Consider the following 27,631-nt stretch of genomic DNA (forward strand, 5'->3'; position numbering starts at 1 on the left):
TTCACACCATTCTCCTGCCTCAGCCTCCTGAGTAGCTGAGACTGCAGGCACCCGCCACCATGCCCGGCTAATTTTTTTGTATTTTTAGTAGAGATGGGGTTTCACCATGTTAGCCAGGATGGTCTTGATCTCCTGACCTCGTGATCTGCCTGCCTCGGCCTCCCAAAGTGCTGGGATTACAGGTGTGAGCCACCGCACCCAGCTTTTTTTTTTTTTTTTTTTGACAGAGTCTTGCTCTGTTGTCCAGACTGGAGTGCAGTGGTGAGATCTCAGCTCACTGCAACCTCCACCTCTCAGGTTCAAGCGATTCTCCTGCTTCAGCCTCCTGAGTAGCTGGGATTACAGGCACTTGCCACCACGCCTGGCTGATTTTTGTATTTTTAGTAGAGATGGGGTTTCACCATATTGGCCAGGCTGGTCTTGAACTCCTGATGTTGTGATCTGCCTGCCTCGGCCTCCCAAAATGCTGGGATTACAGGCGTGAGCCACCACGCCCGGCCTAATACATTAGTCTTTACAGGCCACATATAGTCACTATCTCATATTCTTTTTTGTGGTTGTTATTGTTTTATTTTACAACCTTTTAAAAATGTAAAAACTGTTCTTAGCTCATTGTACAAAAACAGGTTGTATACAGGCCGTAGTTTGCCAGACTCCTCCTGTATGGAGTTAGATGCTTTAAAGAGATCAATAAATTGGCCGGGCACGGTGGCTCACGCTTGTAATCCCAGCACTTTGGGAGGCCGAGGCGGGCGGATCACGAGGTCAGAAGATCGAGACCACGGTGAAACTCCGTCTCTCCTAAAAAAAAAAAAAATTAGCTGGGTGTGGTGGCGGGCGCCTGTAGTCCCAGCTACTCAGAGAGGCTGAGGCAGGAGAATGGCGTGAACCTGGGAGGCGGAGCTTGCAGTGAGCCGAGATTGCACCACTGCACTCCAGCCTGGGCGACAGAGCGAGACTCCGTCTCAAAAAAAAAAAAAAAAAAAGAGATCAATAAATTTAAAAATGTAGAGTGACATGTTTAGTACCTTGTGGGTGTGTGTTTGTGTGTGTGTGCGTATATAAAAGAGACCTGGACCATTACATTATGTATAATAGTAAATAGTATATATATAATGTGTTTATATATGTTCATGTGTATGTAAATATTTAAGGAATGATTTCTTCTTTTTCTTAACAGTTTTAATTTTTTTCGTATAAAAAATATATATATATATAATTTTTTTTAAGACAGGGCCTCTCTCCCATCACCCAGGCTGGAGTGCAGTGGTACACTCTCAGCTCATTACAACCTCCATCTCCTGGGCTCAAGCAATCCTCCTGCCTCAGCCTCCCAAGTAGCTGAGACTACAGGCATGCACCACCATGCCCAGCTAATTTTTGTATTTTTAATAGAAACAGGGTATCACCATGTTGGCCAGGCTTGCCTCAAACTCCTGACCTCAGGTGATCCACCTGCTTTGTCCTCCCAAAGTGCTGGGATTATAGCCATGAGCCACTGCTCATTTTTTTTTCCAGACAGGGTCTCACTCTGTTGCCCATGCTGGAGTGCAGTGATGCAACTTCAGTTCACTGCAACCTCCGCCTCCTGGTCTCATCCGATCCTCCCACCTGAGCTTTTCAAGTAGCTGGGACTACAGATGTATACCACCATGCTCAGCTAATTTATAAACTTTTTTTAGAGACAGGGTCTCCCTATATTGCCCAGGCTGGACTTGAACTCCTGGGCTCAAGCGATCTTCCTGCCTTGGCCTCCCAAAGTGCTGTAATTTTTAATCTTTAGGTGTACATGGTAGGTGTATATATTTATGGGATACATGAGATATTTTGATATGGCCATACAATGCATAATAGTCACATCAGGGTAAACGGAGTATCCATCACATCACCTCAAGAATTTATCCTTTCTTTGTGTTACAAACATTCCAGTTATACTATTTTAGTTATTTTAGCAATTTTTTTTAGAGACAAGTTCTTGCTGTGTCACCCAGGCTTGAATGCAGTGGCAGGAACATGGCTCACTGCAGCCTTGGCCTCCGGGGCTCAAGCAATCCTCCCACCTCAGCCTCCCAAAGTGTTAGGATTACAGGAGTGAGCAACTGTGTCTGGCCATTAATGATTTTTTAAAAAAATGTGTTGTTGAGGCCAGGCGCAGTGGCTCAAGCCTGTAATCCCAGCATTTTGAGAGGCTGAGGCAGGCAGATCACAAGGTCAAGAGATCGAGACCATCCTGGCCAACATGGTGAAACCCCTTCTCTACTAAAAATACAAAAAATTAGTCGGGCATGGTGGTACACACCTGTAGTCCCAGCTACTCGGGAGGTTGAGGCAGGAGCATTGCTTAAACCTGGGAGGCAGAGGTTGCAGTGAGCCGAGATAGCGCCATTGCACTCCAGCCTGGGCAACAGAGTGAGACTCCGTCTGAAAAAACGAAACAAAACAAAAAAAAGTGCTGTTGAATTTGGTTTGCTAATATTTTGTCAAGAGTTTTTCCATCATGTTCATCAGGGATATTGGCCGGTAGTTTTTTTTTTTTTTTTGATGTGTCTTTGTCTGGTTTTTGTATCAGGGTAATACTGGCCACGTAGAATGAGTTTGGACGTATTCGCTTCTCTATTTTTCAAAATACTTTGAGTAGGATTAGAATTAGTTCTTTTTTAAATGTTTGGTAAAGTTTAGCCATGAATCCATCAAGTCCTGGGCTTTGTTTTGCTGGGAGACTTTTATTGCAGCTTCGATCTCATTACTTGTTATTAGTCTTTTCAGGCTTTGGATTTCTTCATAGTTCAATCTTGGTAGGTTGTATATGTCTAGGAATTTATCCATTTCTTCTAGGTTTTCCAATTTATTGGCATATAATTGCTTATAGTAGCCCCTAATGATCCTTTGCATTTCTGTGGTATTGGTTGTAATATCTTCTTTTTCATCTCAGATTTTACTTTTATTATTTATTTATTTTATTTATTTATCTAGTTTTTGAGACTGAGTCTCACTCTATCGCCCAGGCTGGAGTGCAGTGGTGCGATCTGGGCTCACTGCAACCTCTGCCTCCTGGGTTCAAGTGATTCTCATGCCTCAGCCTCCCGAGTAGCTGGGACTATAGGCGCCTGCCACCACACCTGGCTAATTTTTCTATTTTTAGTAGAGATGGGGTTTCACCATATTGGCCAGGCTCGTCTCAAACTCCTGACCTCAGGTGATCTCCCAGCCTCGGCCTCCCAAAGTGGTGGGATTACAGGCATGAGCCATCACGCCCAGCCAGATTTTACTTATTTACTTATTTGGGTCATCTCTCTCTCTTTTTTTTTTTTTTAAGTCTGGCTAAAGGTTTGTCGATTTTGTTTATCTTTTCAAAAAAACAACTCTTCATTTTGTTGATCTTTTGTATTTTTTTAATTTCATTTATTTCTGCTCTGATCTTTATTATTTCTTCTACTAATTTTGGCTTTGGTTTGCTCTTGCTTTTGTAGTTTTGTTTTTCTTTTTTTTCAGGCAAGGTCTTCCTCTATTGCCCAGGCTGGAGTACAGTGGTGAGATCACAGCTCACTGCAGCCACTACCTCCCAGGCCCAAGTGATCTTCCTGCTTCAGCCTCCCAAGTAGCTGGGAATACAGGTGAACACCACCACACCAGCTAATTTTTGTGTTTTTTGTAGAGACAAGGTTTCACCATGTTGTTCAGGCTGGTCTTGAACTGTTGGGCTCAAGCAATCCACCTGCCTCAGCCTCCAAAAGTATTGGGATTGCAGGCATGAACCACCATGTCCAGCCAACTTTTCCAGTTCTTTAAGATACTTCAGCCAGGCGAGGTGGCTCACACCTGTAATCCCAGCACTTTGGGAGGCCAAGGCAGGCGGATCACAAGGTCAAGAGATTGAGACCATCCTGACCAACACGGTGAAACCTTGTCTCTATTAAAAATACAAAAATTAGCCAGGCATGGCTGCGTGCCCCTGTAATCCCAACTACTCAGGAGGCTGAGGCAGGAGAATTGCTTGAACCCAGGAGGCAGAGGTTGCAGTGAGCTGAGATCGCACCACACCACTCTGGCCTAGCAACAGAGCAAGACTCCGTCAAAAAAAAATACAACATTGGGTTGTTTTTTTCAAGTTTTTCTACTTTTTTTTTGAGACAGAGTTTTGCTCTTATTTCCCAGGCTGGAGTGCAGTGGCATGATCTCAGCTCACTGCAACCTGTGCCTCCCGGGTTCAAGTGGTTCTCCTGCCTCAGCATCCTGAGTAGCTGGGATTACAGGTGCATGCTTCCATGCCCTGCTAATTTTTTGTATTTTTGTTAGAGATGGGGCTTCATCATGTTGGCCAGGCTGGTCTGAAACTCCTGACCTCAGGTGATCCACCTGCCTCAGCTTCCCAAAGTGCAGGGATTACAGGTGTAAGCCACCACGCCCGGCCTCTACTTTTTTGATGTAGGCATTCATTACTATAAACTTTCCTCTTAGTACTGCTTTCACTGTATCTCATAGGTTTTGTTATGTTGTGTTTTCATTTTCATTTTTTTCAAGAAATTTTAATATCTCCTTCTTAATTTCTTCATTGATATGCTGGTCATTCAGGAGCAAGTTGTTTAATTTCAATGTGTTTGTATAGTTTCCAAAATTCCTCCTGTACTGATTTCTAGTTTTAGTCCACTGTAGTCAGAAAGGATATTTGACATAGTTTCAATTTTTTTGAATTTTTGAAGAATTGTTTTGGGCCTAACATAGTCTATTCTTGAATATGATCAAGAATACTCATTCTTGCTGAGGAGATGAATGTGTATTCTGCAGCCATTGAATGAAAAGTTCTGTAAATATCTATTAGATCCTTTTGGTCTACACTGTAGACTAAGTTTGATGTTTCTTTGTTGATTATCTGTCTGGATAATCTGTTCAATGCTGAAAGTAGGGTGTTGAAGTCTCCAGCTATTAATGTAGTGAGGTCTATAGCTCTCTTAAGCTCTAATAATATTTGTCTTATACATCTGGGTCCTTCAGTATTGGGTGTATATATATTTATAATTGTTATATCCTCTTGCTGAATTGACCCCTTTATCATTACATAATGGCCTTCTTTTTCTCTTTTTGTAGTTTGTCCTGAAATCTATTTTGTCTGATATAAGCATAGCTATTCTTGCTCTTTTTTGGTTTCCACTGGCATGGAATTTTTTCCATCTCTTTATTTTCAGTCTACGTGTGTCTTTATAGGTGAAGTGTGTTTCTTGTAGGCAACAGATCGTTGGGTTTTTGTTTTTGTTTTTGTTTTTGAGATGGAGTTTCACTCTTGTTGCCCAGGCTGGAGTGCAATGGCGTGATCTCAGCTCACCGCAACCTCTGCCTCCCAGGTTCAAGCAATTCTCCTGCCTCAGCCTCCCGAGTAGCTGGGATTACAGGCATGTGCTACCACGCCCAGCTAATTTTGTATTTTTAGTAGAGACAGGGTTTCTCCATGTTGGTCAGGCTGGTCTCGAACTACCAATCTCAGGTGATCTGCCCACCTTGGCCTCCCAAACTGCTGGGATTATAGGCATGAGCCACTGCGCTCAGCCTTTTTTTTAAAAATCTGTTCAGTCACTCTATCTTTTTTGACTGGAGAGTTTAGTCCATTTACATTCAATGTTATTATTGATAAATAAGAACTTACTCCTGCCATTTTTAATTTGTTTTCTAGTTGTTTTGTGGTCTTCTCTTTCTTCTGTCCTTCCTTCCTGCCTTCCTTTTTGTGAAGGTGATTTTCTCCGGTGGTATGTTTTAATTTCGTGTGTTTTATTTTTGTCAGGTTACCATGACACTTGCAAATAAGATCTTATAACTCATTATTTTAAACTGATGACATCTTAACACTGATTGCATAAACAACCTAACAGATTAGCAAAGAGAAAACTAATCAAAACTCTAGGCTGGTTGCAGTGGCTCATGCCTGTAATCCCAGCACTTTGGGATGCCGAGGTGGGTGGATGACCTTAGATCACCTAAGGTCAGGAGTTTGAGACCAGCCTGGCCAACATGGTGAAACCCTGTCTCTACTAAAAATACAAAAATTAGCCAGGTGTAGTGGTGCATGCCTGTGATCCCAGCTACTTATGAGGCTGAGGCAGGAGAATTGCTTGAACCTAGGAGGTGGAGGTTGCAGTGAGCTGAGATTATGCCACTGCACTCCAGCCTGAGTGACAGAGCAAGACTCCATCTCAAAACAAAAACAAAAACTTCTACCTTTAATTTCATTCCCCTGCTTTTTAACTTTGTGTTGTTTCTATTTGTATCTTATACTGTCTATGTCTTGAATAGTTGTTGTAGTTATTCCTTTTTATAGGTTCTTCTTTTAGTCTTTCTCCTCAAGGTATCAGTAGTTTAAATCTCTCTCTTTACCTCCTCTTTAAGGCCAGTAGCTCTTAGATTTGCCATTTTGTGGCCATTTTCTAGATCTTCATTCTTTTCTATTATTTTTTTCTTTAGTCTCTGCTAACTGTATTTTCTTTCTTTTCTATTTTTTTGAGGCCACATCTCACTCTGTCACCCAGGCTGGAGTGCAGTGGCATGATCTTTGCTCACTGCAACCTCCACCTCCTAGGTTCAAGTGATTTTCATGCCTCAGCCTCCCAAGTAGCTGGGATTATAGCATGCCCCACCATGCCCAGCTTATTCTTTCTATTTTTAGTAGAGACAGGCTTTCACTGTGTTGGCCAGGCTGGTCTCAAACTCCTGGCCTCAAGTAATCCACCCACCTCAGCCTCCCAAAGTGCTGGGATTACAGGTGTGAGCCACTGCACTTGGCCCATGACTGTATTTTCAAATAACCTGTCCTCAAGCTCACTGATTCTTTCTTTTGCCTCATCAGTTCTGCCGTTGAGAGACTGATGCATTCTTTAGTATTTTTTTTGTTTTTGAGACGGAGTCTCACTCTGTTGCCCAGGCTGGAGTGCAGTGGTGCAATCTCGGCTTGCTGCAAGCTCCGCTTCCCAGGTTCTCGCCATTCTCCTGCCTCAGCCTCCCAAGTAGCTGGGACTACAGGCGCCCGCCAACACGTCCAGCTAATTTTTGTATTTTTAGTAGAGATAGGGTTTCACCATGTTAGCCAGGATGGTCTCCATCTCCTGATCTCGTGATCTGCCTGCCTTGGCCTCCCAAAGTGCTGGGATTTCTTTAGTAAATTAATTGAATTTTTCAGCTCCAGTATTTCTGCTTTTTCAAATTATTTCAATATCTTTGTTATATTTGTCTGATAGGATTCTGAAATCCTTCTCTTAAATTTCATTGAACTTCTGCAAAACAGCTGTTTTGAACTCTTCGTCTCTAAGGTCATATAGCTCTCTCACTCCAGAATTGGTCACTGGTGCCTTATTTAGGCCATGTTTTCCTGTACGGTCTTCATCTTTGTGTATGTTCATTGATGTCTGGGCATTGAAAAGTTAGGTATTAATTGTAGTCTTTGAACAATGTGCTTGTTTGTACCCATCCTTCTTGGGAAGGCTTTCCAAGTATTCAAAGAGAATTGAGTGCTGTGATCTAAGTCTTTGGTCACTGCAGTACATATCTGCATTGGGCGGCACCCCAAGCCCAGTAAAGCTGTGACTCTTGCAGACTTGTAGAGGTACTGCTTTGGTGGTCTTAGGTAAGATCTGGGGAGAATTCCCTGGATTACCAGGCAGACTCTTGTTCCTTCTCTTTCTTTTCCCAAACAAACAAGAGTCTCTCTCTCTCCACGCTAAGCTGTCTGGAGCTGGGGGTGGGGTTACACAAGCCCCTCTGTGGCCACCACCACTAGGACTGCACTGGGTCACACCCAAAGCTAGCATAGCACTGGGTCCTGCCCAAGTCCTTCAGTGACCACTGCCTGGTTACTGCCAGTGTTCACTCAAGGCCCAAGGACTGCACAGTTAGTGGGTAGCAAATTCAGCCAGGCTTGTGGCCTTCGTTTCAGGATGGGAAGCTCCTCACCAGCCCAGAGCAGGTTCAGAAATTCTATTCAGGAGCCAGGGCCTGGAGTCAGGAACCTTAGAAATCTACCTGGTGCTCTATTCTACTGCGACTAAGGTGGCACCCAAGCTGCAAGACAAAGCCCTTCTCAATCTTTTTATTTATTTATTTATTTTTCTGTAATGGGGTCTCACTCTGTCACCCAGGCTGGAGAGCAGTGGCATGATCTCAGCTCACTGCAACCTCTGCCTCCTGGGTTCGAGCGATTCCCCTGCCTCAGCCTTCCGAGTAGCTGGGAGTACAGGCATGCACCACCACGCCCGGGTAATTTTTGTATTTTTAGTAGAGATGGGGTTTCCCCATATTGGCCAGGCTGGTCTCGAACACCTGGCTTCAAGTGATCCACCCATCTGGGCCTCCCAAAGTGTTGGGATTACAGGCGTAAGCCACCGCACCTGGCCCCCTTCTCATTCTTGACTCCTTTATTCAAACTGAAGGAGTCTCTTCTTGTGGTCACCACTGCCCCAGACCCATGGCAAATACTGACTAGCTACTACCAATGTTCATTAAAGGTCCAAAGGCTCTTCAGTCAGCTTGTGAATGCTGCCAGGCCTGGGTCTCTCCCTTCAGTGAAGTGGGCTCCCCTCTGGCCTAGGGCAGGTCCAAAAATGCCATCCAGGAGCCAAGGCCTGAAACTGGGGACCCCTGAAGCCCACTTAGTGCTCTACCTCACTATGGCTGAGCTGGTACCCAAGCTGTAAGACAAAGTCCCCTTTACTTTTCCATTTCCTTTTCTTAAGCAGAAGAAGTCTCTGCTCATGGTCATCACAGCTGGGAATGTACTGGGTCACACCTGAAGCCAGCATGGCACTGAGTGTCACCTAAGGCCTACATCAAATACTGGCAACCACCAAATGTTTATTCAAGGCCCAAGGGCTCTTTTTTTTTTTTTTTTTAAACGGATTTTTGCTCTGTTGCCTAGGCTGGAGTGCAGTGGCATGATCTCAGCTCACTGCAACCTCCACCTCCCGGGTTCAAGCGATTCTCATGCCTCAGCCTCCTGATAGCTGGGATTATAGGCGCCCGCCACCACGCCCAGCTAATTTTTGTATGTTTAGTAGAGACAGGGTTTCGCCATGTTGGCCAGGCTGGTTTTGAACTCCTGACCTCAGGTGATTCATCCACCTCAGCCTCCCAAAGTGCTGGGATTACGTGCGTGAGCCACTGCACCCGGCCAAGGCCCAAGGGCTCTTTAATCAGCAAGTGATGAATCCTGCCAGGTAAGTGTCCTTCCTTTCAAGACAGCAGGTTCCCTTCTGCCCCAGGGTGTGTATAGAAATGTTTTCAGGGAGTTAGTGTCTGAAATGGGGGCCTTGTGACTCTGCCTGATGCTCTACTGTGGCTGAGCTATTATCCGAGTTGCAAAACAAAGTCCTTTTTACTCTCCCCTCTCCTCTACTCAAGTCGGAAGAAGGAGTAACTCTCCCAGAGTTATGAGCTGTGCTGCCTGGGGTGTGGGGAGGAGTGGTACAAGCACTCTCTTGGCCACCCCAGCAGGTGTCTCACTAGGTCATATGCATCCCAGGTCCACTGGCTTCAAGCCCAGCACAGCACCAGAACTTGCCCAGGAATTGCAGTCTTTGTGGCCTAGACAGCCTTTCGAGTTTATTTAGGACCCCAGAGTGCTTTAGCCCACAGTGTCGGGGCTAGCTGGAACTCAGGTTCAGACCACTGGGATGGGTAATTTCCCTTTGGCTAGCGCTGGTCTAAATGCTCCTTCCACAGGCACTGACTGAATTCTGCCCTGTGTTGCTTTCCACTGTAGTAGGCAGCACTGAGTTCCAAATCTGTGCACCTGGGGGAGTGCAGTGATCGTGGAATGCAAAGTCCCACAATCACTGCACTCCCCAAGTGCACAGATTCTCTCTCTGCACCATGTGGCCGCTGCCACTGCCTGGGAAAGGAAGAGAGGTGATGTTGGCAATTCTAGACTCTTTTCTTCCCCCATCAGTGGCTCTTTCCTTGATAGGATGTTAGAACCAGGTACTGTGATTGCTCACCTGATTTTTGATTCTTATGAAGGTGACTTCTCGTATGGATAGTCATTCAATTTGGTGTTCCTGCAGGGAGGACAATCACTGGAGGGTTCTATTTGGCCATCTTGCTTCTCCTCCTCCTAAGACTTTTTATAACATAACTTTCTTGAAAGATGAATTTTTCCCCTCCAGATACATGTCCTGAAACTGAACAAAATGGAACTGTTACCATTTCATGCTGATGTGGAGATTGGCCAGATTATAGAAATCCCTATTGCAATGTATCACGTAAATAAAGAGACCAAAGAAGCCATGGCATTCACAGACTGCTCTCATTTATCCTTGGATCTGAACATGGATAAACAAGGAGTCTTTACTCTTCTCAAAGAAGGTAAAAGTAGCCTTTTTATCTTCTCCTTCCTTTGTCTTTGTTTGTTTATTTATCTTTAACTCTACCATTGTGACAGATTACTTTCTTTGTCTTTAAGGAAGCAATCAACAATTCAGAAACTACTAATTATAGTCTAAATTCACATATTACTTTTCTTTATAATACTTTATTTTGTCATATGCCTTGTAGTAAGTGTTATACTCCTCATTTTACAGATGTGGAAACACAGGCACAGAAACTGAATAACATTGCAGCTGGCCAATATCAGTTTTTTGTTTGTTTGTTTTTGTTTTTTGAGACAGTGTCTTGCTTTTGTCGCCCAGGCTGGAGTGCAGTGGCACGATCTCGGTTCACTGCAACCTCCACCTCCCGGGTTCAAGCGATCTTCCTGCCCCAGCCTCCCAAGTACCTGGGATTACAGACGCCCACCACCATGCCCGGCTAATTTTTGTATTTTTAATAAATATGGGGTTTCGCCATGTTGGCCAGGCTGGTCTTGAACTCCTGACCTCAGGTGATCTGCCCGCCTCGGCCTCCCAAAGTGCTGGGATTACAGGCGTGAGCCACTGCGTCCGGCCAGTTTTTATTGATTATAATTATGATTATGATTATGATTATGATTAGAGACAGGGTCTCACCATGTCACCCAGGCTGGAGTGCAGTGGTGCAATCATAGAACATTGTAACCTTGAACTCTTGGGCCCAAGCTATCCTGCTATCTCAGCCTCCCGAGTAGCTGGGATTACAAGTGCAAGGTCAATATCAGATTTAGTTCACAGTAAGGTTTTCCATTTCTAGCCTCAAGCTCTTTTCTTCTTTCTTTCCCTAATATATATATCATATGTCTTTTTAAGAGGAATGTAGAGCCATTTAATATATGCATACATTCAATTTATTGAAAAAGGATAAAATATCTTTTGCTAATAAAACAGAAAATATGAATAAAGGTCAACATCCTTTCCTGCTATTGAACTTCTTATTTGATCCTGATCCCCATTGTTTTTTCATCAATATAATGACAGTAGTAGCATCTAAGATTTGCTTAGCATTTACTCTTTGCTAAGCTCTGTTCTGAATACTTTTTATACATTAACTATTTAATTCTTACATCTATAAGCTTGGTATCAAATTGGACTTTTGCTTTGCCCTTGCTCATTATACTACATACATACATATAAACACACCCTCTCTCCCAGGTTCAAGTGATCTTTCCCCTCTTCTTAGAGTATTTTAATTTTTAGCACCTTATTTCCCATGTAGGACAACAAAATCCTCCTGACTATTCTTACCTCTGATCATCATGGCTATCAGCTGGAGCTTCATGAACTCAACTTTGGTATTACTTTTTCTGCTCAAAAATTTTGAGAGACTTCTCATTGTGGTGGAATGGAGCCAAAATCCTTTTAGTTTGGTATTCAAGACCCCTCTACAATATAACCCAACCTACTTTTCATGATTTCATACTTTTGCTTCATATGTGGTTCTAGCTAAATTAACTACTTTATTTATTTATTTTTATTTAATTTTTGTTTTGTTTTTTTGAGATGGAATCTCACTCCATCGCCCAGGCTGGAGTGCAGTGGTGCACTCTCAGCTCACTGCAACCTCTACCTCCCAGGTTCAAGTGATTCTTGTTCCTCAGCCGCCTGAGTAGCTGGGACTACATGCACATGCCACTATACCTGGCTAATTTTTGAATTTTTTAGTAGAGACAGGGTTTCACCATGTTGGCCAGGCTGGTCTTGAACTCCTGACCTCAGGTGATCCACCTGCCTCGACCTCCCAAAGTGCTGGGATTACAGGCGTGAGCCACCATGCCCAGCTAAATCAACTACTTTAAATTCTCTCATATGTATCTCTCATATTCTCATTTATATCTCATTTGTATTTCTTTGTTCATTCTGTTTTCTCAGCCTAAGATACTTTAAACTTTCCTTGATCTCTCCAGCTTGAAATAATCTTTCTATTTTCTAGACTTCTATAATACTTACCACTTTCTATTAATGTTTTAAGTGAATTATTTACATGTTCACTTTCCCCTTGAAACTATAAATGCTTGAGGTCGTGATCTTTGCTCATATATATATATATATTCCCACTGTACATACAACTGTGTCTTATGTATGTCTCTCAATAGAAAGAACAGATATCAACTTGATATAAAGGGCCTAATTGTTAATGTAAGAGATCAAGATGGGCTTTGTTTGTTTGTTTGTTTTTAACAGTCTCACTCTGTCACCAGGCTGGAGTGCAATGGCACGTCTTGGCTCACTGCAACCTCCACCTCCGGGGTTCAAGCAATTCTCCCTGCCTCAGCCTCCCAAGTAGCTGAGATTACAGGTGCCTACCACCACGCCTGGCTAATTTTTGTATTTTTAGTAGAGACGGGGTTTCACCATATTGGCCAGGCTGGTCTCGAACTGACCTCAGGTGATCCACCTGCTTCAGCCTCCCAAAGTGCTGGGATTACAGGCGTGAGCCACCGCCCCAGCCAAATTTTTTTTTTTTTTTTTTGAGACAGAGTTTCACTCTTGTTGCTCAGGCTGGAGTGCAATGGCGCAATCTCGGCTCACGGCAACCTCTGCCTTCTGGGTTCAAGTGATTCTCCTGCCTCAGCCTCCTGAGTAGCTGGGATTACAGGTATGCGCCACCATGCCTGGCTAATTTTGTATTTTTAGTAGAGACGGGGTTTCTCCATGTTGGTCAGGCTGGTCTCGAACTCCCAAGCTCAAGTGATCCACCCGCCTCGGCCTTACAAAGTGTTGGAATTATAGGCGTGAGCCACTGTGCCCGGCCCAAGGTGGTATTTTTAATGTATTAAAATTCTTATATTTTCGTAGCTTAATCTCCTTTAAAATTAACTGCTTGTGGCTGGGTGCGGTGGCTCATGTCTGTAATCCCAGCATTTTGGGAGGCTGAGGTGGGTGGATCACAGGGTCAGGAGTTCGAGACCAGCGTGGCCAACACAGTGAAACCCTGTCTCTACTAAAAATACAAAAAATTAGCCAGACATGGTGGCAGGTGCCTGTAATCCCAGCTACTCAGGAGGCTGAGGCAGGAGAATTGCTTGAACCCGGGAGGCTGAGGTTGCAGTGAGCCGAGATTGCGCCATTGCACTCCAGCCTGGGCAACAAGAGCGAGATTCCATCTCAAAAAAAAAAAAACTAACTGCTTGTTACCCGACTGAAACCGTTTTTTTTTTTTTTTTTTTTTTTTTTTTAGGTAAGGTCTTACTCTGTTGCCCAGGCTGGAGTGTAGTGGTGCAATCACGACTCACTGCAGCCTTGACCTCCCGGGCTCAAGCGATCTTCCTTCCTTAGCCTCCTGAGTAACTGGGACTACAGGTGCACGCCACCATGCCTGGCTAATTTTTTTAATATTTTGTAGAGATGGGGTTTCACCATGTTTTTCAGGTGGGTCTTAAACTTCAGAGCTCAAGCAATCTGCCTGCCTTGGCCTCCCAAAGTGCTGGGATTACAAGCCTGAGCCACCACGCCCTGCCGAAATCATGGTTTTTGATTCACAGGTATTCAAAGACCTGGACCAATGCATTGTTCCAGTACACATATCGCAGCTAAATCTCTCGGCCATACTCTGGTAACAGTAAGTGTGAATGAATGTGACAAGTACTTGGAGAGCAGTGCTACATTTGCTGCTTATGAACCCCTAAAGGTAAGATATTTCATGGTAAGGAACTGGCATTTCTTTTAATGGACTCAACTATGTCCACTTATGGGCTTGCTAGCTATCTGTGGTCTCTACTAAGGATCGATGACATTTATGTTCTCTTTACTTGCCACTTTTTTGTTTTTAGATCTACAGCTCTCTCCTCAAACCTAAGTCTCCAGGGAGTTTACTCCCTCATGCTTCTGTCACAGGAATATCTTTAAGTTGTATCAGAAAGTTTTAGATGTTCCCCTTTCTTCTTTTTTACTGAGGTATAAAATATGTACAGAAAAGTTCATAAAGTACACTAATCTTAAGGTGCTATCTGAATTTTTACATGTGCATATATCTCTGTAAATACCAAAATTAGTATATTAGCGTACTCCCTTTTGAAGAACCCTGAAAGATAATTTCTGTCCTTTGGAAGGAAGTCAACCATCTTTTACCCTATATACTTATGGATTTTAAGCACAGAAGCCATTATATCGAACCCTAAGGACTGGTTCATTATAATGGAGATAGTATGATAAGTGGTTTTGATGGCAGCGGCAGCCTGTCTGGAGCAGCTGCTGCCATCATGCCAGTTGCAGCAGGGAGATGAAGCTGGGGCTGCACACTCCGTGGAGCCGTTTGGAGCCGACGCCAAGTGGGAGCCTCAGGAGCCCCACTCCTTCTTAGTTGGTCGGGGGGAGCTCCCTGGGTGCAGCTTTGGCTGCCCAAGTCATGACTGCGGACCCAGGCCTCCTGCTCCACCGAGCAGGCAGGAGATGTACCCCTGCCCCAGCCCCACTACCCCCTTGCCAGGCAACTGCAGCCACCCAAATGGCAGCTGTGGACCCAGGCATCCTTGTACTCTTGGGGACCCAGGAAGGCCCCTTCTGCATGCTCCCGCTGCCTGGCTTCTTCCTGCTGTCAGCACCAACTCCAGTCTCAGAACAAAGTTGGGCCAATCCTGGGCACTGTTACAATCTGGCCAGATGAGCACATGCTTGGGGCAATTTTGACATGCCAGGCCCCTGCTGCCTTGGCCCCCTCCAGACTTTGGGCACCAACGAGCATAGGAGGGAAGCCAAAGAGGAGCTGAGGGCAGCTCGGCATTGGCCTGCAGGTGCCCCTTGGCACCTACAGCCTAGGTGCCATGAACAGCGGCAGGAGGCAGACAAGTTCCTGGGCAGAAGGTGCAGTCCCTGTTGAGGCCCTACCTTCAGGCCAGGCAGGGCCTGAAGGCTGGGGTCCAGGCTGCCAGTCCCGCAGACCAGAGTGGGAACTTGTGATGCCTTTTCCAGGCCCACCCATGGCTGCCCATGGACAAATCAGTGTGGACTTCCTCCCCTCTGATGCCCATAAAAGCTCCAGGCTTAGCCAGAGCTGGGGCAGAAGACATTGGACAACCAGCTGCAGAGAGGAGCTACCAACTCCAGGGCCTCCTCTCTGCTGAGAGCTGCAGACACTGGGATGACCAGCAGCAGAGAGGTACTACCCACTCCAGGGCCTCCTCTGAGCTATTCTGTTACTCAATAAAGCTCTCCTTCACCTTGCTCACCCTCCACTTGTTCTGCGTATCTTATTCTTTCTGGACGCAGGACAAGAACTTGGGACCTGCCCAATGGCAGGGCTGAAAGAGCTGTAACACAAACAGGGCTGAAACATGCCCCTTGCTCACCACATTGTGGGTGAAGAGAAGGAGAGAAGAACTGCGACTCTTCAGGGAGCCGAGACCTGGGAGCTCCCCAAGCCAGGGCTATGACTCCCACTTTGGGGCCCTGTGGTTCCTGGAGTCTAAGCTTCCAGGCACCACTGTGTTCCCCAGTGGCAGCGTGGAAGCTGCTTGCAGTGCACCTGATCTAGCCACAGGCTTGCAGAGAGCCAGTGCCCATGCCGGCACCTGGAGCTGCCTGTCCCACTGCAGCAACTGGTGTGCCTGACTGCAGTGGCTGGACCCCATGCTCACTCACTCACACACCTGTTGCCACTCCATGCCTGGCTCACCCTTGGCAGGTGTGAGATCCAGGCTGGTAGCATGAGCCAAGCACAGCCTGCCAGGCCGAGTGGATGGAACGAGCCCAGTGGGCCCAAACAAAACTTGGACAAAGGTGCCACCAGCCACAGAGGTTTCCAGCCAGAAAAGTGGCACCCCAAGGATCCTGCAACAGTTCAAAATAAAAGTAGATCGAGACTGGCATGGTTTCTACATCCTATTTGATTCCAGCAGGAGCTAAAATTGGTATCTACAAGTTCTTGCTGATAGATACTGACAAATCCTGACTCAATGCCTCTTGGAATAAGGAACACCCACAGGGAAAAATGTTAACACTAATGAAAGAAGTAAAGTAAAGTAAAAGAAAAAAGATAAATTATTCATTCAAATTTGCATTTTAAGTTGGCCTCATTGTACATTGTGTAGCATATATATTAAATATATGGTTCAAGTATATTTCACTAGTTCCCTTGGTGGATGAGTCCTCCTTCTTGCCTAATTAAACGCAAGTGCTTGGCTGTGGCTCATTGTAAAATTCTATTAGGTTTTTTCTTACTTTTATCATTGTCCTTAGACTTATTTTATATATATTGAGTGTCCACAAATCAGATCTCCCCTGAATGAAAGTCGTCCTTAAAGAAAAGGAAGTGAGATGATGATTTTCTTTTTCTACCTAGTATGTTAGTCATGTGTCTTTCCCCTTGCCTGATGAAAAACAAATTGTTTAAAAATATGTGTGTTCTACCCTTGTTATCATTACTGTGTTTCAGTACATGGTACAGTTCTCAATTTGTCCTTTTATATTATCAGCTCAATTTGGTTCATCTGGTTAGTTTTTGACTATACATCTAAGAAAAAGGAATCATTTGTTTTGCTTTTTCAGAAAGGCCATCTATGAGACCTCTGTTTATTTTTTCCATTCATTTCTTCTATCAAAAACTTTTTTTTTTTTTTTTTTTTTTTTGAGACAGAATCTCACTCTGTCTCCCCGGCTGGAATGCAGTGGCGCAATCTTGGCAACCTCCACCCCCTAGGTTCAAGTGATTCTTGTGCCTCAGCCTCCCAAGTGGGTGGGATTACAGGTGCGCACCATGATGCCCAACTAATTTTTGCATTTTTAGTAGATATGGGTTTTTGCCATGATGGCCAGGCTGGTCTCGAACTCCTGGGCTCAAGGGATCCGCCTGCCTTGGCCTCCCAAAGTGCTCACTTTATAGGCATGAGCCACCACACCTGGCCAAAAACTTGTATGTCACTCTGTAACATGTCTTTTTTTTTTTTTTTTTTCCTGAGACCAAGTTTTGATCTTGTTGCCCAGGCTGGAGTGCAATGGCGCAATCTTGGCTGACTGCAAACTCTGCCTCCAAGTGATTCTCCTGCTTCAGCCTCCCAAGTAGCTGGGATTATAGGCATGCACCACCATGCTCAGCTAATTTTGTATTTTTAGTAGAGACGGGATTTCACCATGTTGACCAGGCTGGTCTCAAACTCCTGACCTTAAGTGATCCACCCACCTCAGCCTCCCAAAGTGCTGGGATTACAGGCATGAGCTACCACAACTGCATGTCTTTTCTTAACACTTATTGTACTCTTTACCTACTCTAAGTCTGTCTCTCCCAGATTGTGGGCTCCCCTGTGAGACAAGACTTTATTTGGATTTCTATTACTGTATCCTCATAAGTGAATATTTATTGAATTATATATACATTATTTAAGAGAATACTACCATCAGGATAGAAATTTTCAGTTTTACTAGTACTCAATAATAAATATGACTGAACAGTTCTGGAAAGAAAGCATAGTTTGCTTACATTTTTAGAATAATTGCTTCAACTCTCTACTTCATTTTAAAACTTAGTCACTGTCGTGGAAGTTGAACAATGAGAACACATGGACACAGTGAGGGGAACATCACACACTGTGGCCTGTCAGGGAGTGGGGGCCTCGGGAAGGGATAGCATTAGGAGAAATACCTAATGTAGATGACGGGTTGATGGGTGCAGCAAACCACCATGGCACATGTATACCTATGTAACAAACCTGCACATTCTGCACATGTATCCCAGAACTTAAAGTATAATAAAAAAAATTAGTCACTGTTGTGGACATTGTGTGCCGTACAAAAATAACCTACACTTTGAGAATACTTCATTCCCCTAATGCCAGTTTCCTCATCTATAAATGGGATACAACTCCTCTATACTGAATTGAGTAATACCTATCTTGTCTACTTCTTAGCTTATAAAGTTCTTGGAGAAATATGGTGAAGTGTATAGATGTATTATTTTTATATTTTTAGGGTAGAAGTTCTTTGATACTTTAGTAAAATATCAGTTTAAAATGCTTATGCATCTTATCTTTCATTCTCTAGCCTGAAAAAAATGCTTATGCAGTTATTTATACAATACCTTTTCTGTGCACAACATTGTACTAAATCCCAGTGAAGAAGAGAAATACTAAAACAAATTAGGTATAAGATACTGACTCCTCTTTTTTTTTTTTTTTTTTTTTTTTTAGAGTCTCTCTCTTTCACCCAAGCTGGAGTGCAGTGGCGCGATCTCAGCTCACTGCAGGCTCCGCTCCCCAGGGTTCATGCCGTTCTCCTGCCTCAGCCTCCCGCGTAGCTGGGACTACAGGCGCCCGCCACCTCGCCCGGCTAACTTTTTGTATTTTTAGTAGAGACGGGGTTTCACCGTGTTAGCCAGGATGGTCTCGATCTCCTGACCTCGTGATCTGCCTGCCTCGGCCTCCCAAAGTCCTGGGATTACAGGCATGAGCCACCGCACCCGGCCTGATACTGACTCCTCTTAAGGAGTTTATATAACTAGAGAAAACAACAAAAATTATTAGATTTATACATAGCATTTGACACACATATAATAACATTAGGAAATGAATAGTGTACAAATGAATGGTACAGATAAATACTGCAAGAGCTTGGAGGATGCAGAAGTGGTGTGGCCTAGAATGACTGGACACAAATTAATGGATAAAGTAACATAATAGTTAGGTTAAAATGATAGGTAGGATCCAAATTAGGTTGAGAAGCATTCCAAGTGAGAGGCATGGCATACATATCTCTTAATTTGGGAATTAAATTTAATGTCATTTGCAGCATATTCAGATAACTAGTGTTTCACTTTAGAAAATTATTGAATTCCCTAACCTATCAGGAATTAATTTCTTTAAATATCATCAGGCTCTAAATCCTGTGGAAGTGGCATTGGTGACATGGCAGTCTGTGAAGGAAATGGTATTTGAAGGGGGTCCTCATCCATGGATCTTGGAGCCCTCCCGATTTTTTTTGGAATTGAATGCGGAGAAGACAGAGAAGATTGGAATAGCACAAGTGTGGCTGCCATCTAAGAGAAAACAGAACCAGTATATCTACCGGATCCAATGCCTGGATTTAGGGGAACAAGTAAGAAAACAGTTTTTTATAACATTTTCTTTAGTGTAATACTCCAAATCCTTTGTACTTCCAGCCATTCCTTTTCAGATTCTGCTGAATTTAGTTTATGGACTAAATAGGAAAATTCACATTATTGATCAAAGGATTGTTTTTTCTGAAACCTTATTATCCTTAAAATATACCCAGAGGTTTCAATTTGCTCATCCAAGAATTCCAGCAGTTCATGAACTAAACAAGATCTTTTTGTAGTATTGAGCTTATTTCACATTATTTGCAATCACATTATCATTATAATTCACTTCCTTGTTTTGTAGACTTTAGGATATTTGGTTCCCCAACTTTAAGAATTCAAGGAAGGGAAACTTTGAAGTATCATCTATGGTTAGCAATTTTGAGGAATTAATTAGATCTACACTGATAAGAATAATAAATATATTTTATTTCTATCAGTTGAATTATTTTTAATTATTTTTATTTATTTATTTAGAGACAGAGTCTTGCTCTGTTGCCCAAGCTGGAGTGCAGTGGCACGATCTCAGCTCACTGCACCCTCTGCCTCCTGGGTTCAAGCAATTCTCATGCCTCAGCCTCTTGAGTAGCTGGGATTACAGGCACACACCACCATGCCCAGCTAATTTTTGTTGTTGTTTTAGAGACGGAGTCTTGCTCTGTTGCCCAGGCTGGAGTGCAGTGGTGCAATCTCGGCTCACTGCAACCTCCGCCTTCCGGGTTCAAGAGATTCTCCTGTTTCATCCTCCTGAGTAGCTGGGATGACAGGTGCGCGCCACCATGCCTGGCTAATTTTTTGTATTTTTAGTAGAGACGGGGTTTTACCATGTTGGTCAAGCTGGTCTCAAACTCCTGACCTTGTGATCTGCCCGCCTCGGCCTCCCAAAGTGCTAGGATTACAGGCGTGAGCAACCGTGCCCAGCCATTTTTGGTTTTTTTGTATAGACAGGGTTTCACTATGTTGGCCAGGCTGGTCTCAAGCTGCTGGAATCAAGTGATCCACCCACCTTGGCCTCCCAAAGTGCTGGGATTACAGGCATGAGGCACTACACCCAGCTGAGTTTTAATTATTTTTATAGGTACTGATGGATTTGCATAGTTTTCATTCACAGCTGTGCTGTGCTTCTATCAAGATCAGTAACAAAGATTTGCAGTTTTACTGGGCTTCAGAATTCAAGGTATGACTGTGAAACAGCATAGCTAACCAGCACATAAGGGAATCAATGTAAGATTTTAACTTGATAAGAACTGTGCTGTAATCCATTGAACTTCATTCTATTTTATTTATTTATTTTCATTTTTTAGAGACAAGGTCTCACGCTGCTGCCCAGGCTACAGTGTAGTGGAACTATCACAGCTCACTACATAGGTTTCTTTCTAATATTTGTAGTGAACTTTACTGTATATATAACTAACTATTAGTAATTTCAGGGTTAATTACTTATTTTGGTCCTCAATTTTTTATTGTGGTAAAATTACCATCTTTTTTTTTTTTTGAGATGGAGTTTCGCTCTTGTTGCCCAGGTGGGAGTGCAATGGCACGATCTTGGCTCACCATAACCTCCGCCTCCTGGGTTCAAGTGATTCTCTTGCCTCAGCCTCCTGAGTAACTGGGATTACAGGCATGTGCCACCATACCTGGCTAATTTTGTATTTTTAGTAGAGATGGGGTTTCTTCATGTTGGTCAGGCTGATCTCAAACTCCCGACCTCAGGTGATCTGCCCACCTCGGCCTCCCAAAGTGCTGGGATTACAGGCATGAGGCACCGCACCCGGCCTAAAATTACCATCTTAATCATTTTTTTAAATGTACAGTTCAATAGTATTATGTACGTTCATAATCTTGTGCAGCCATCACTACCATCCATCTCTTTTCATCTTATACAACTGAAACTCTAAGGCTGGGCACAGTGGCTCACGCCTGTAATCCCAGCACTTTGGGGAATCAAGGCAGGAGGATCACTTGAGGCCAGGAATTCAAGGCCAGCCTGCACAACATAGTGAGAACCTGTCCCTACTAAAAAATAAAAAATTAGCTGGGTGTCATGGCAGACACCTACAGTCCTAGCTACTTGGGAGGCTGAGGCAGGAGGATCATTTGAGCCCAGTAGTTTGAGGTTACAGTGGGCTATGATCTAGTCACTGTACTCCAGCCTGGGTGACAGTGCAAGATCCCGTCTCAAAAAACAAACAAACAAAACATATAGAAACTCTATACCCATTAAAGAATAACTCTTGGCTGGGTGTGGTGGCTTATGCCTGTTAATTCTAGCACTTTGGGAGGCTGAGGCAGGTGGATCACTTGAGGTCAGGAGTATGAGACCAGCCTAGCCAACATGATGAAACCCCATCTCTGCTAAAAAAAAAAAAAAAACCAAAAAACTAGCCAGGTATGGTGGCATGCGCCTGTGATCTCAGCTACTCAGGAGGCTCAGGCAGAAGAACTGCTTGAACCTGGGAGACAGAGGTTGCGGTGAGCTGAGATTGCGCCACTGCACTCCAGCCTGGGCGACAGAGCGAGACTTCATGTAAGAAAAAAAAAAAAAAAAAGGCCGGGCGCGGTGGCTCACGCCTGTAATCGCACTTTGGGAGGCCGAGGTGGGCGGATCACGAGGTCAGGAGATCGAGACCATCCTGGCTAACATGGTGAAACGCCATCTCTACTAAAAATAATAAAAAAAAATAGCCAGGCTTGGTGGTGCGCCCTGTAGTTCCAGCTACTCGGGAGGCTGAGGCAGGAGAATGGCGTGAACCTGGAAGGCGGAGCTTACAGTGAGCCGAGATCACGCCACTGCACTCCAGCCTGGGTGACAGAGCATGACTCCGTCTCAAAAAAAAAAAAAAAAAAGCTCCTCATTTCTGCTTCACCCCTGTCCCTGGCAACTACCAATCTACTTTCTGTCTCTGTAATTTTGGCAACTCTAAGTATGTCACATAAATGGAATCATATAGTATTTTTCTTTTTATGACTGGCCTATTTCACTTAACATAATGTTCTCAAGGTTTATTCACACTGTAGTATATGTCAGAATTTCCTTCCTTTTAAGGCTGCATAATATTCCTTTATATATATGTATATATAAAATATGTACATATAAAATTATATACATATATATATATATATATATGAAGTTTTGCAGCCGGGCACAGTGGCTCACGCCTATCATCCCAGCACTTTGGGAGACTGAAGCGGGCAGATCATTTGAGGTCGGGAATTCGAGACCACCCTGGCCAATATGGTGAAACCCCATCTCTACTAAAAATACAAAAATTAGCTGGGCGTGGTGGTGGGCACCTGTAATCTCAGCTGCTTGGGAGGCTGAGGCAGGAGAATCGCTTGAACCTGGGAGGTGGAGATTGCAGTGAGCCAAGATCGTGCCGTTGCACTCCAGCCTGGGCAATAGAGCAAGAGTCACTCTCAAAAAAAAAAAGAAGAAAAGAAAAGAAAAAGAAATTTTGCTTATCCACTCATCCATTGATGGACACTTGGGTTGCTTAGCGTAAGGTTTTAGCGATCATGAATAATGCTGCTATTGACCAGGCACAGTGGCTCACACCTGTAATCCCAGCACCTTGGGAGGTTGAGGCAGGTGGATCAATTGAGGCCAGGAGTTCGAGATCAGCCTGGCCAACATGGCAAAGCCCTGTCTCTACTGAAAATACAAAAATCAGCTGGGTGTGGTTGCACGTGCCTGTAGTCTTAGCTACTCAAGAGGATGAGTCACAAGAATCTCTTGAACCCATGAGGCAGAGGTTACAGTGAGCCAAGATCATGCCACTGCACTCCAGCCTGGGCAACAGAGTGAGACTTTGTCTCAAATAATAATAATAATAATAACAACAACAACAATAATAATAATGCTGTCAACAAATACAGCTGTCTCTCAATATCCTGCTTTTAAATTGTTTTGGGTATATATACCCAGAAGTGGAATTGCTTGATCATATGGTAATTCTATTTTTAATTTCTTGAGGAACCACCATACTATTTTCCACAGCAGCTGTACCATTTTACTTTCCTACCAACAGTGCACAAGGGTTCCCATTTCTCCAGAACCTCACCAACACTTGTTATTTTCAGTTTCTTTCCTTTTTTTTTTTAGACGGAGTTTGACTCTTGTCACCCAGGCTGGAGTGCAATGGTATGATCTTGCCTCACTGCAACCTCCGCCTCCCAGGTTCAAGCAATTCTCTTGCCTCAGTCTCCCGAGTAGTTGGGACTACAGGCATGTGGCACCATGCCTGGCTAATTTTTGTGTTTTTAGTAGAGACAGGGTTTCACCATATCGGCCAGGCTGGTCTCGAACTCCTGACCTCAGGTGATCTGCCCACCTCAGCCTCCCAAAGTGCTGGGATTACAGGTGTGAGCCATCACGCTGGGCCTTTGCCCATTTTTTGAATCAGTCTTTTACTATTGAGTATGATGTTAACTGTGATAAGGCTTTTATCGTGTTGAGATAGTTTCCTTCTTTTCCTAGTTTGTTGAGTGAGCTATTAGTAATTTCAGGTCTAATTAACCCCCATTTGAAGTTTCCTAACTTCTTTTTGTTTCCACATTCTGTTATTCATTACTACTTCTACTAGAGATGAGTGGAAACACAAATTAGTTTTTTCACTTTTTATCAACTTGTAACAAAATATTTGGTGGAGGAAAAGACTGAAATAATTGGTCAAAGTTAGATTTTTTTTTTTTTCCTGAGATAAAGTCTCATTATGTTTGCTCAGGCTGGTCTTGAACTCCTAGGCGCAAGCAGTCCTCCTGCCTCAGACTTCCAAGCAGCTGAGATTACAGGTACACACCACCACACCCAGTCAAAGTTAGATTTTTTTTTTTTAGACAGGGTCTCACTCTGTTGCCCAGGCTGGAGTGCAGTGGCATGAACATGGCTCACTGTAGCCTTGACCTCCTGGGTTCAAGCGATCCTCCTGCCTCAGTCTCCCAAGTAACTGAGACTACAGGTGTGCACCACCATGCCTGGCTAATTTTTAGGTTTTTTGTAGAGATGGGGTCTTACTATGTGATGGTCTTGAACTCCTAGTCTCAAGTGATCCTCCCAAACTGCTGGGATTATAGGCATGAGCCACTGTGCTTGACCTAGATTTTTTTAATGTTCCCCTTGTTTTCAAATTTTCATGATATTATTAATGCCCTTTAGCATAGATAATTAAGAACTATAATGTCTTTAAGGGATTTGCCGGATTATAATGTGAAAGGGACTTTCTATACTGGAATTTGAATAATTCTAACACATTTATATTGGCATGACTGACATCAAGTATCTACCCACAATTATCTCTTGCTCTGTTATTTCCTTAAAGGTTCTCACATTCCGAATTGGAAATCATCCAGGTGTCCTGAACCCTAGTCCAGCTGTAGAGGTTTTGCAGGTTCGCTTCATTTGTGCCCACCCTGCCAGTATGTCAGTAACTCCAGTATACAAGGTGCCAGCTGGTGCCCAGCCATGTCCTCTGCCACAGTACAACAAACAGCTGGTAAGTACAGAGTATGTTTCCAACTAAGTTGGCACTTTTATCTTCCATGCTTTAGAGATAGAGTCTGGAATTCTTTGGGGTATATATCCAGAAGTAGAATTGCCAGATCACATGGTAATTCTATTTTTAATTTTTTGAGGAACTGCCATACAGTTTTCCACAGCAGCTGTACCATTTTACATTCTTACCAACAGTTCACAAGGGTTCCCATTTCTCCCCTTATCAACATTGAATGAACTATTTTATTCATTACTCATTTTCTGATAGTGTCTGAAGAGAAGTGATTAAACTAAATTAGAATTGGCTACACTTGTTTACTATACTTAAGTACATAATCAGCTTGTGATAATGGCAATAGACACTTGAGATCTGACTACATAACTTCCAAATTTTGCTGATATCCTTTGCCACCAAATCTTTTATTAACAATATTAATAAGTAATAAAATTTACCTCTTCTCCAAACCAATCATGAAGAATAGTGATAAACAATAATGTAGCTACTAAGTAGGCAACAGGGTATGAAAAATAAATGAGTTATCTATCCTAGAAAGTAGAACATCATATTATATAATAAACAATGTTGAGTACAGGTCCAAGCTTGGGAGCATAGAAGTCATTACTTAGCCTATACAGAACAGAGCAATCAATTAGTTATTCCCATTTTCTGGATGAGAAAACCGAGCCTCCTAAAAGTCGATTAATTTTCCCAGTCATAAAGCTAGAAAGGAACACATTCTGACTCCAAAGTACATGTTATTTATGCCATACTGCCTTTTATTATGAAGAACAACAGTATGGAATGTTACAGGTTGTGAATCCGTTTTTTTTAGTCAGACTTCACGTTAAATATGATTTGAAGTTTACGACGGAGTTACTTTTTTTTAAAGCACTCTGAGTGGAGTAGAATAAAAGTCACCCCATAACATCATTGTCATTCAATGGCATTTTTCTTTTCATTTGAAATAATTCAAATTTACAGACAAGTCGCAAGAAAAGAACTTTTTTCCCTGAGCTATTTTTTTTTTTTTTTTTTGAGACAGAGTCTTGCTCTTTCGCCCAGGCCAGAGTGCAGTGGCGCGATCTCGGCTCATTGCAAGCTCCGCCTCCCGGGTTCACGCCATTCTCCTGCCTCAGCCTCCCGAGTAGCTGGGACTACAGGCACCCACCACCGTGCCTGGCTAATTTTTTTTTTTGTATTTTTAGTAGAGACGGGGTTTCACCGTGTTAGCCAGGATGGTCTCGATCTCCTGACCTCGTGATCCACCCGCCTCGGCCTCCCAAAGTGCTGGGATTACAGGCGTGAGCCACCGCGCCCGGCCTCCCTGAGCTATTTGAGAGTGAGTTACAGACATGATTCTCCATCACCCTATCAACATACACTAGCATATATTCACCCTTTTTTTTTTTTGAGACAGGGTCTCACTCCAGTCATCTAGGCTGGAGCACATGGCACTATCTGCAGCCTCAACTTTGCCTGGTCAGATGATTTTCCCAACTCAACCTCCCAATTAGCTGGGATTATAGGTGTGTGCCACCATCCTGGCTACTTTTTTGTATTTTTAGTAGAGATGGGGTTTTGCCATGTTGCCCAGGCTGGTCTCGAACTCCTGGGCTCAAGGGATCCACCCACCTCAGTCTCACAAAGTGCTGGGATCAGAGGTGTGAGCTACCATGCCCAGCAGATCACCCTTTTAAAGTGTTCAAATCAAAGTTGTGCAACCATCGGTGCTATCTAACTTCAGGTCATTTTCATTTTCTCCAGAAGAAACTCCATACCCATTAGCAGTCACTCCTTATTTCCTCCATTTCCCAGCCCCTGGCAACCCCACTGATAGACTTTCTGTCTCTACGGATTTGCCTATTCTGATATTTCATATGAATAGAATAATACAATTATGTGTCCTTTGTGCCTAGCTTCTTTCATTTAACATGTTTTCAAGGTTCATTCATATGGTAGCCTGTATCAGTAGTGCATTTTTTATGGCTAAGTAATATTCCATTGTGTAGATATACTACAGCAGTTGATGGATAGATGTGTTATTTCCACCTCTGGCTATTATGAATAATGCTGCCATGAACATTCATGTACAAGTTTTTGTGTGAATATATGTCTTCATTTCTGTTGAGTATATAGCTAAGAGTGGAATTGCTGGTTTGTATGTTAATTCCATGCTTAGCCTTTTGAAGAACTTCCAGCTGTTTCCAAAGTGGCTGCACCATTTTACATTTCCACTAGCAGTGTGTAAGGCTTCCAGTTTCTCCATATCCTTGTCAACAATTACTATTATTTGTCATTTTGATTATAGCCTTCCTAGTGGGTGTAAAGTGGTATCTCATTGTGGTTTTGATTTGTATTTTCCACTGTCTAATTATGTTGTGTATCTTTTTTTTTTTTTTCTTTGAGATGGAGCTTCCCTCTTTTCACCCAGGCTGGAGTGAAGTGGTATGATCTTGGCTCACTGCAACCTCCAGCCCCCAGGTTCAAGTGATTCTCTTGCCTCATCCTCCTGAGTAGCTGGGATTATAGGCATGCACCACCACACCCGGCTAATTTTTGTACTTTTAGTAGAAACGGGGTTTCACCATGTTGGCCAGGCTGGTCTCAAACTTCTGACATCAGCTGATCCACCCGCCTCGGCCTCCCAAAGTGCTGGGATTACAGGCATGAGCCACCGTGCCTGGCCTATGTTGTATATCTTTTTATGTGCTTATTGTCCATTTGTACGTCTTTTG

General features: G+C 43.5%; 1 protein-coding gene across 3 annotated transcripts in view; it reads left to right on the forward strand.

Moving 5' to 3' along the window:
- NUP210L (nucleoporin 210 like) overlaps positions 1-27,631 on the forward strand; it is a 150,527-nt gene that overhangs the window by 37,993 nt on the left and 84,903 nt on the right. For all 3 annotated transcript variants that reach the window (XM_032154498.2, XM_058439250.1, XM_058439251.1), the window contains exons 13-16: positions 10,140-10,338; positions 13,865-14,010; positions 19,182-19,403; positions 24,723-24,896. In XM_032154498.2, coding sequence (XP_032010389.1) covers positions 10,140-10,338; positions 13,865-14,010; positions 19,182-19,403; positions 24,723-24,896 — 741 coding nt within the window. The remainder of the gene's footprint in view (positions 1-10,139; positions 10,339-13,864; positions 14,011-19,181; positions 19,404-24,722; positions 24,897-27,631) is intronic.

The sequence above is a fragment of the Hylobates moloch genome, unplaced genomic scaffold (assembly GCF_009828535.3).
Source record: "Hylobates moloch isolate HMO894 unplaced genomic scaffold, HMol_V3 SCAFFOLD_5, whole genome shotgun sequence".
NCBI lineage: Eukaryota > Metazoa > Chordata > Mammalia > Primates > Hylobatidae > Hylobates > Hylobates moloch.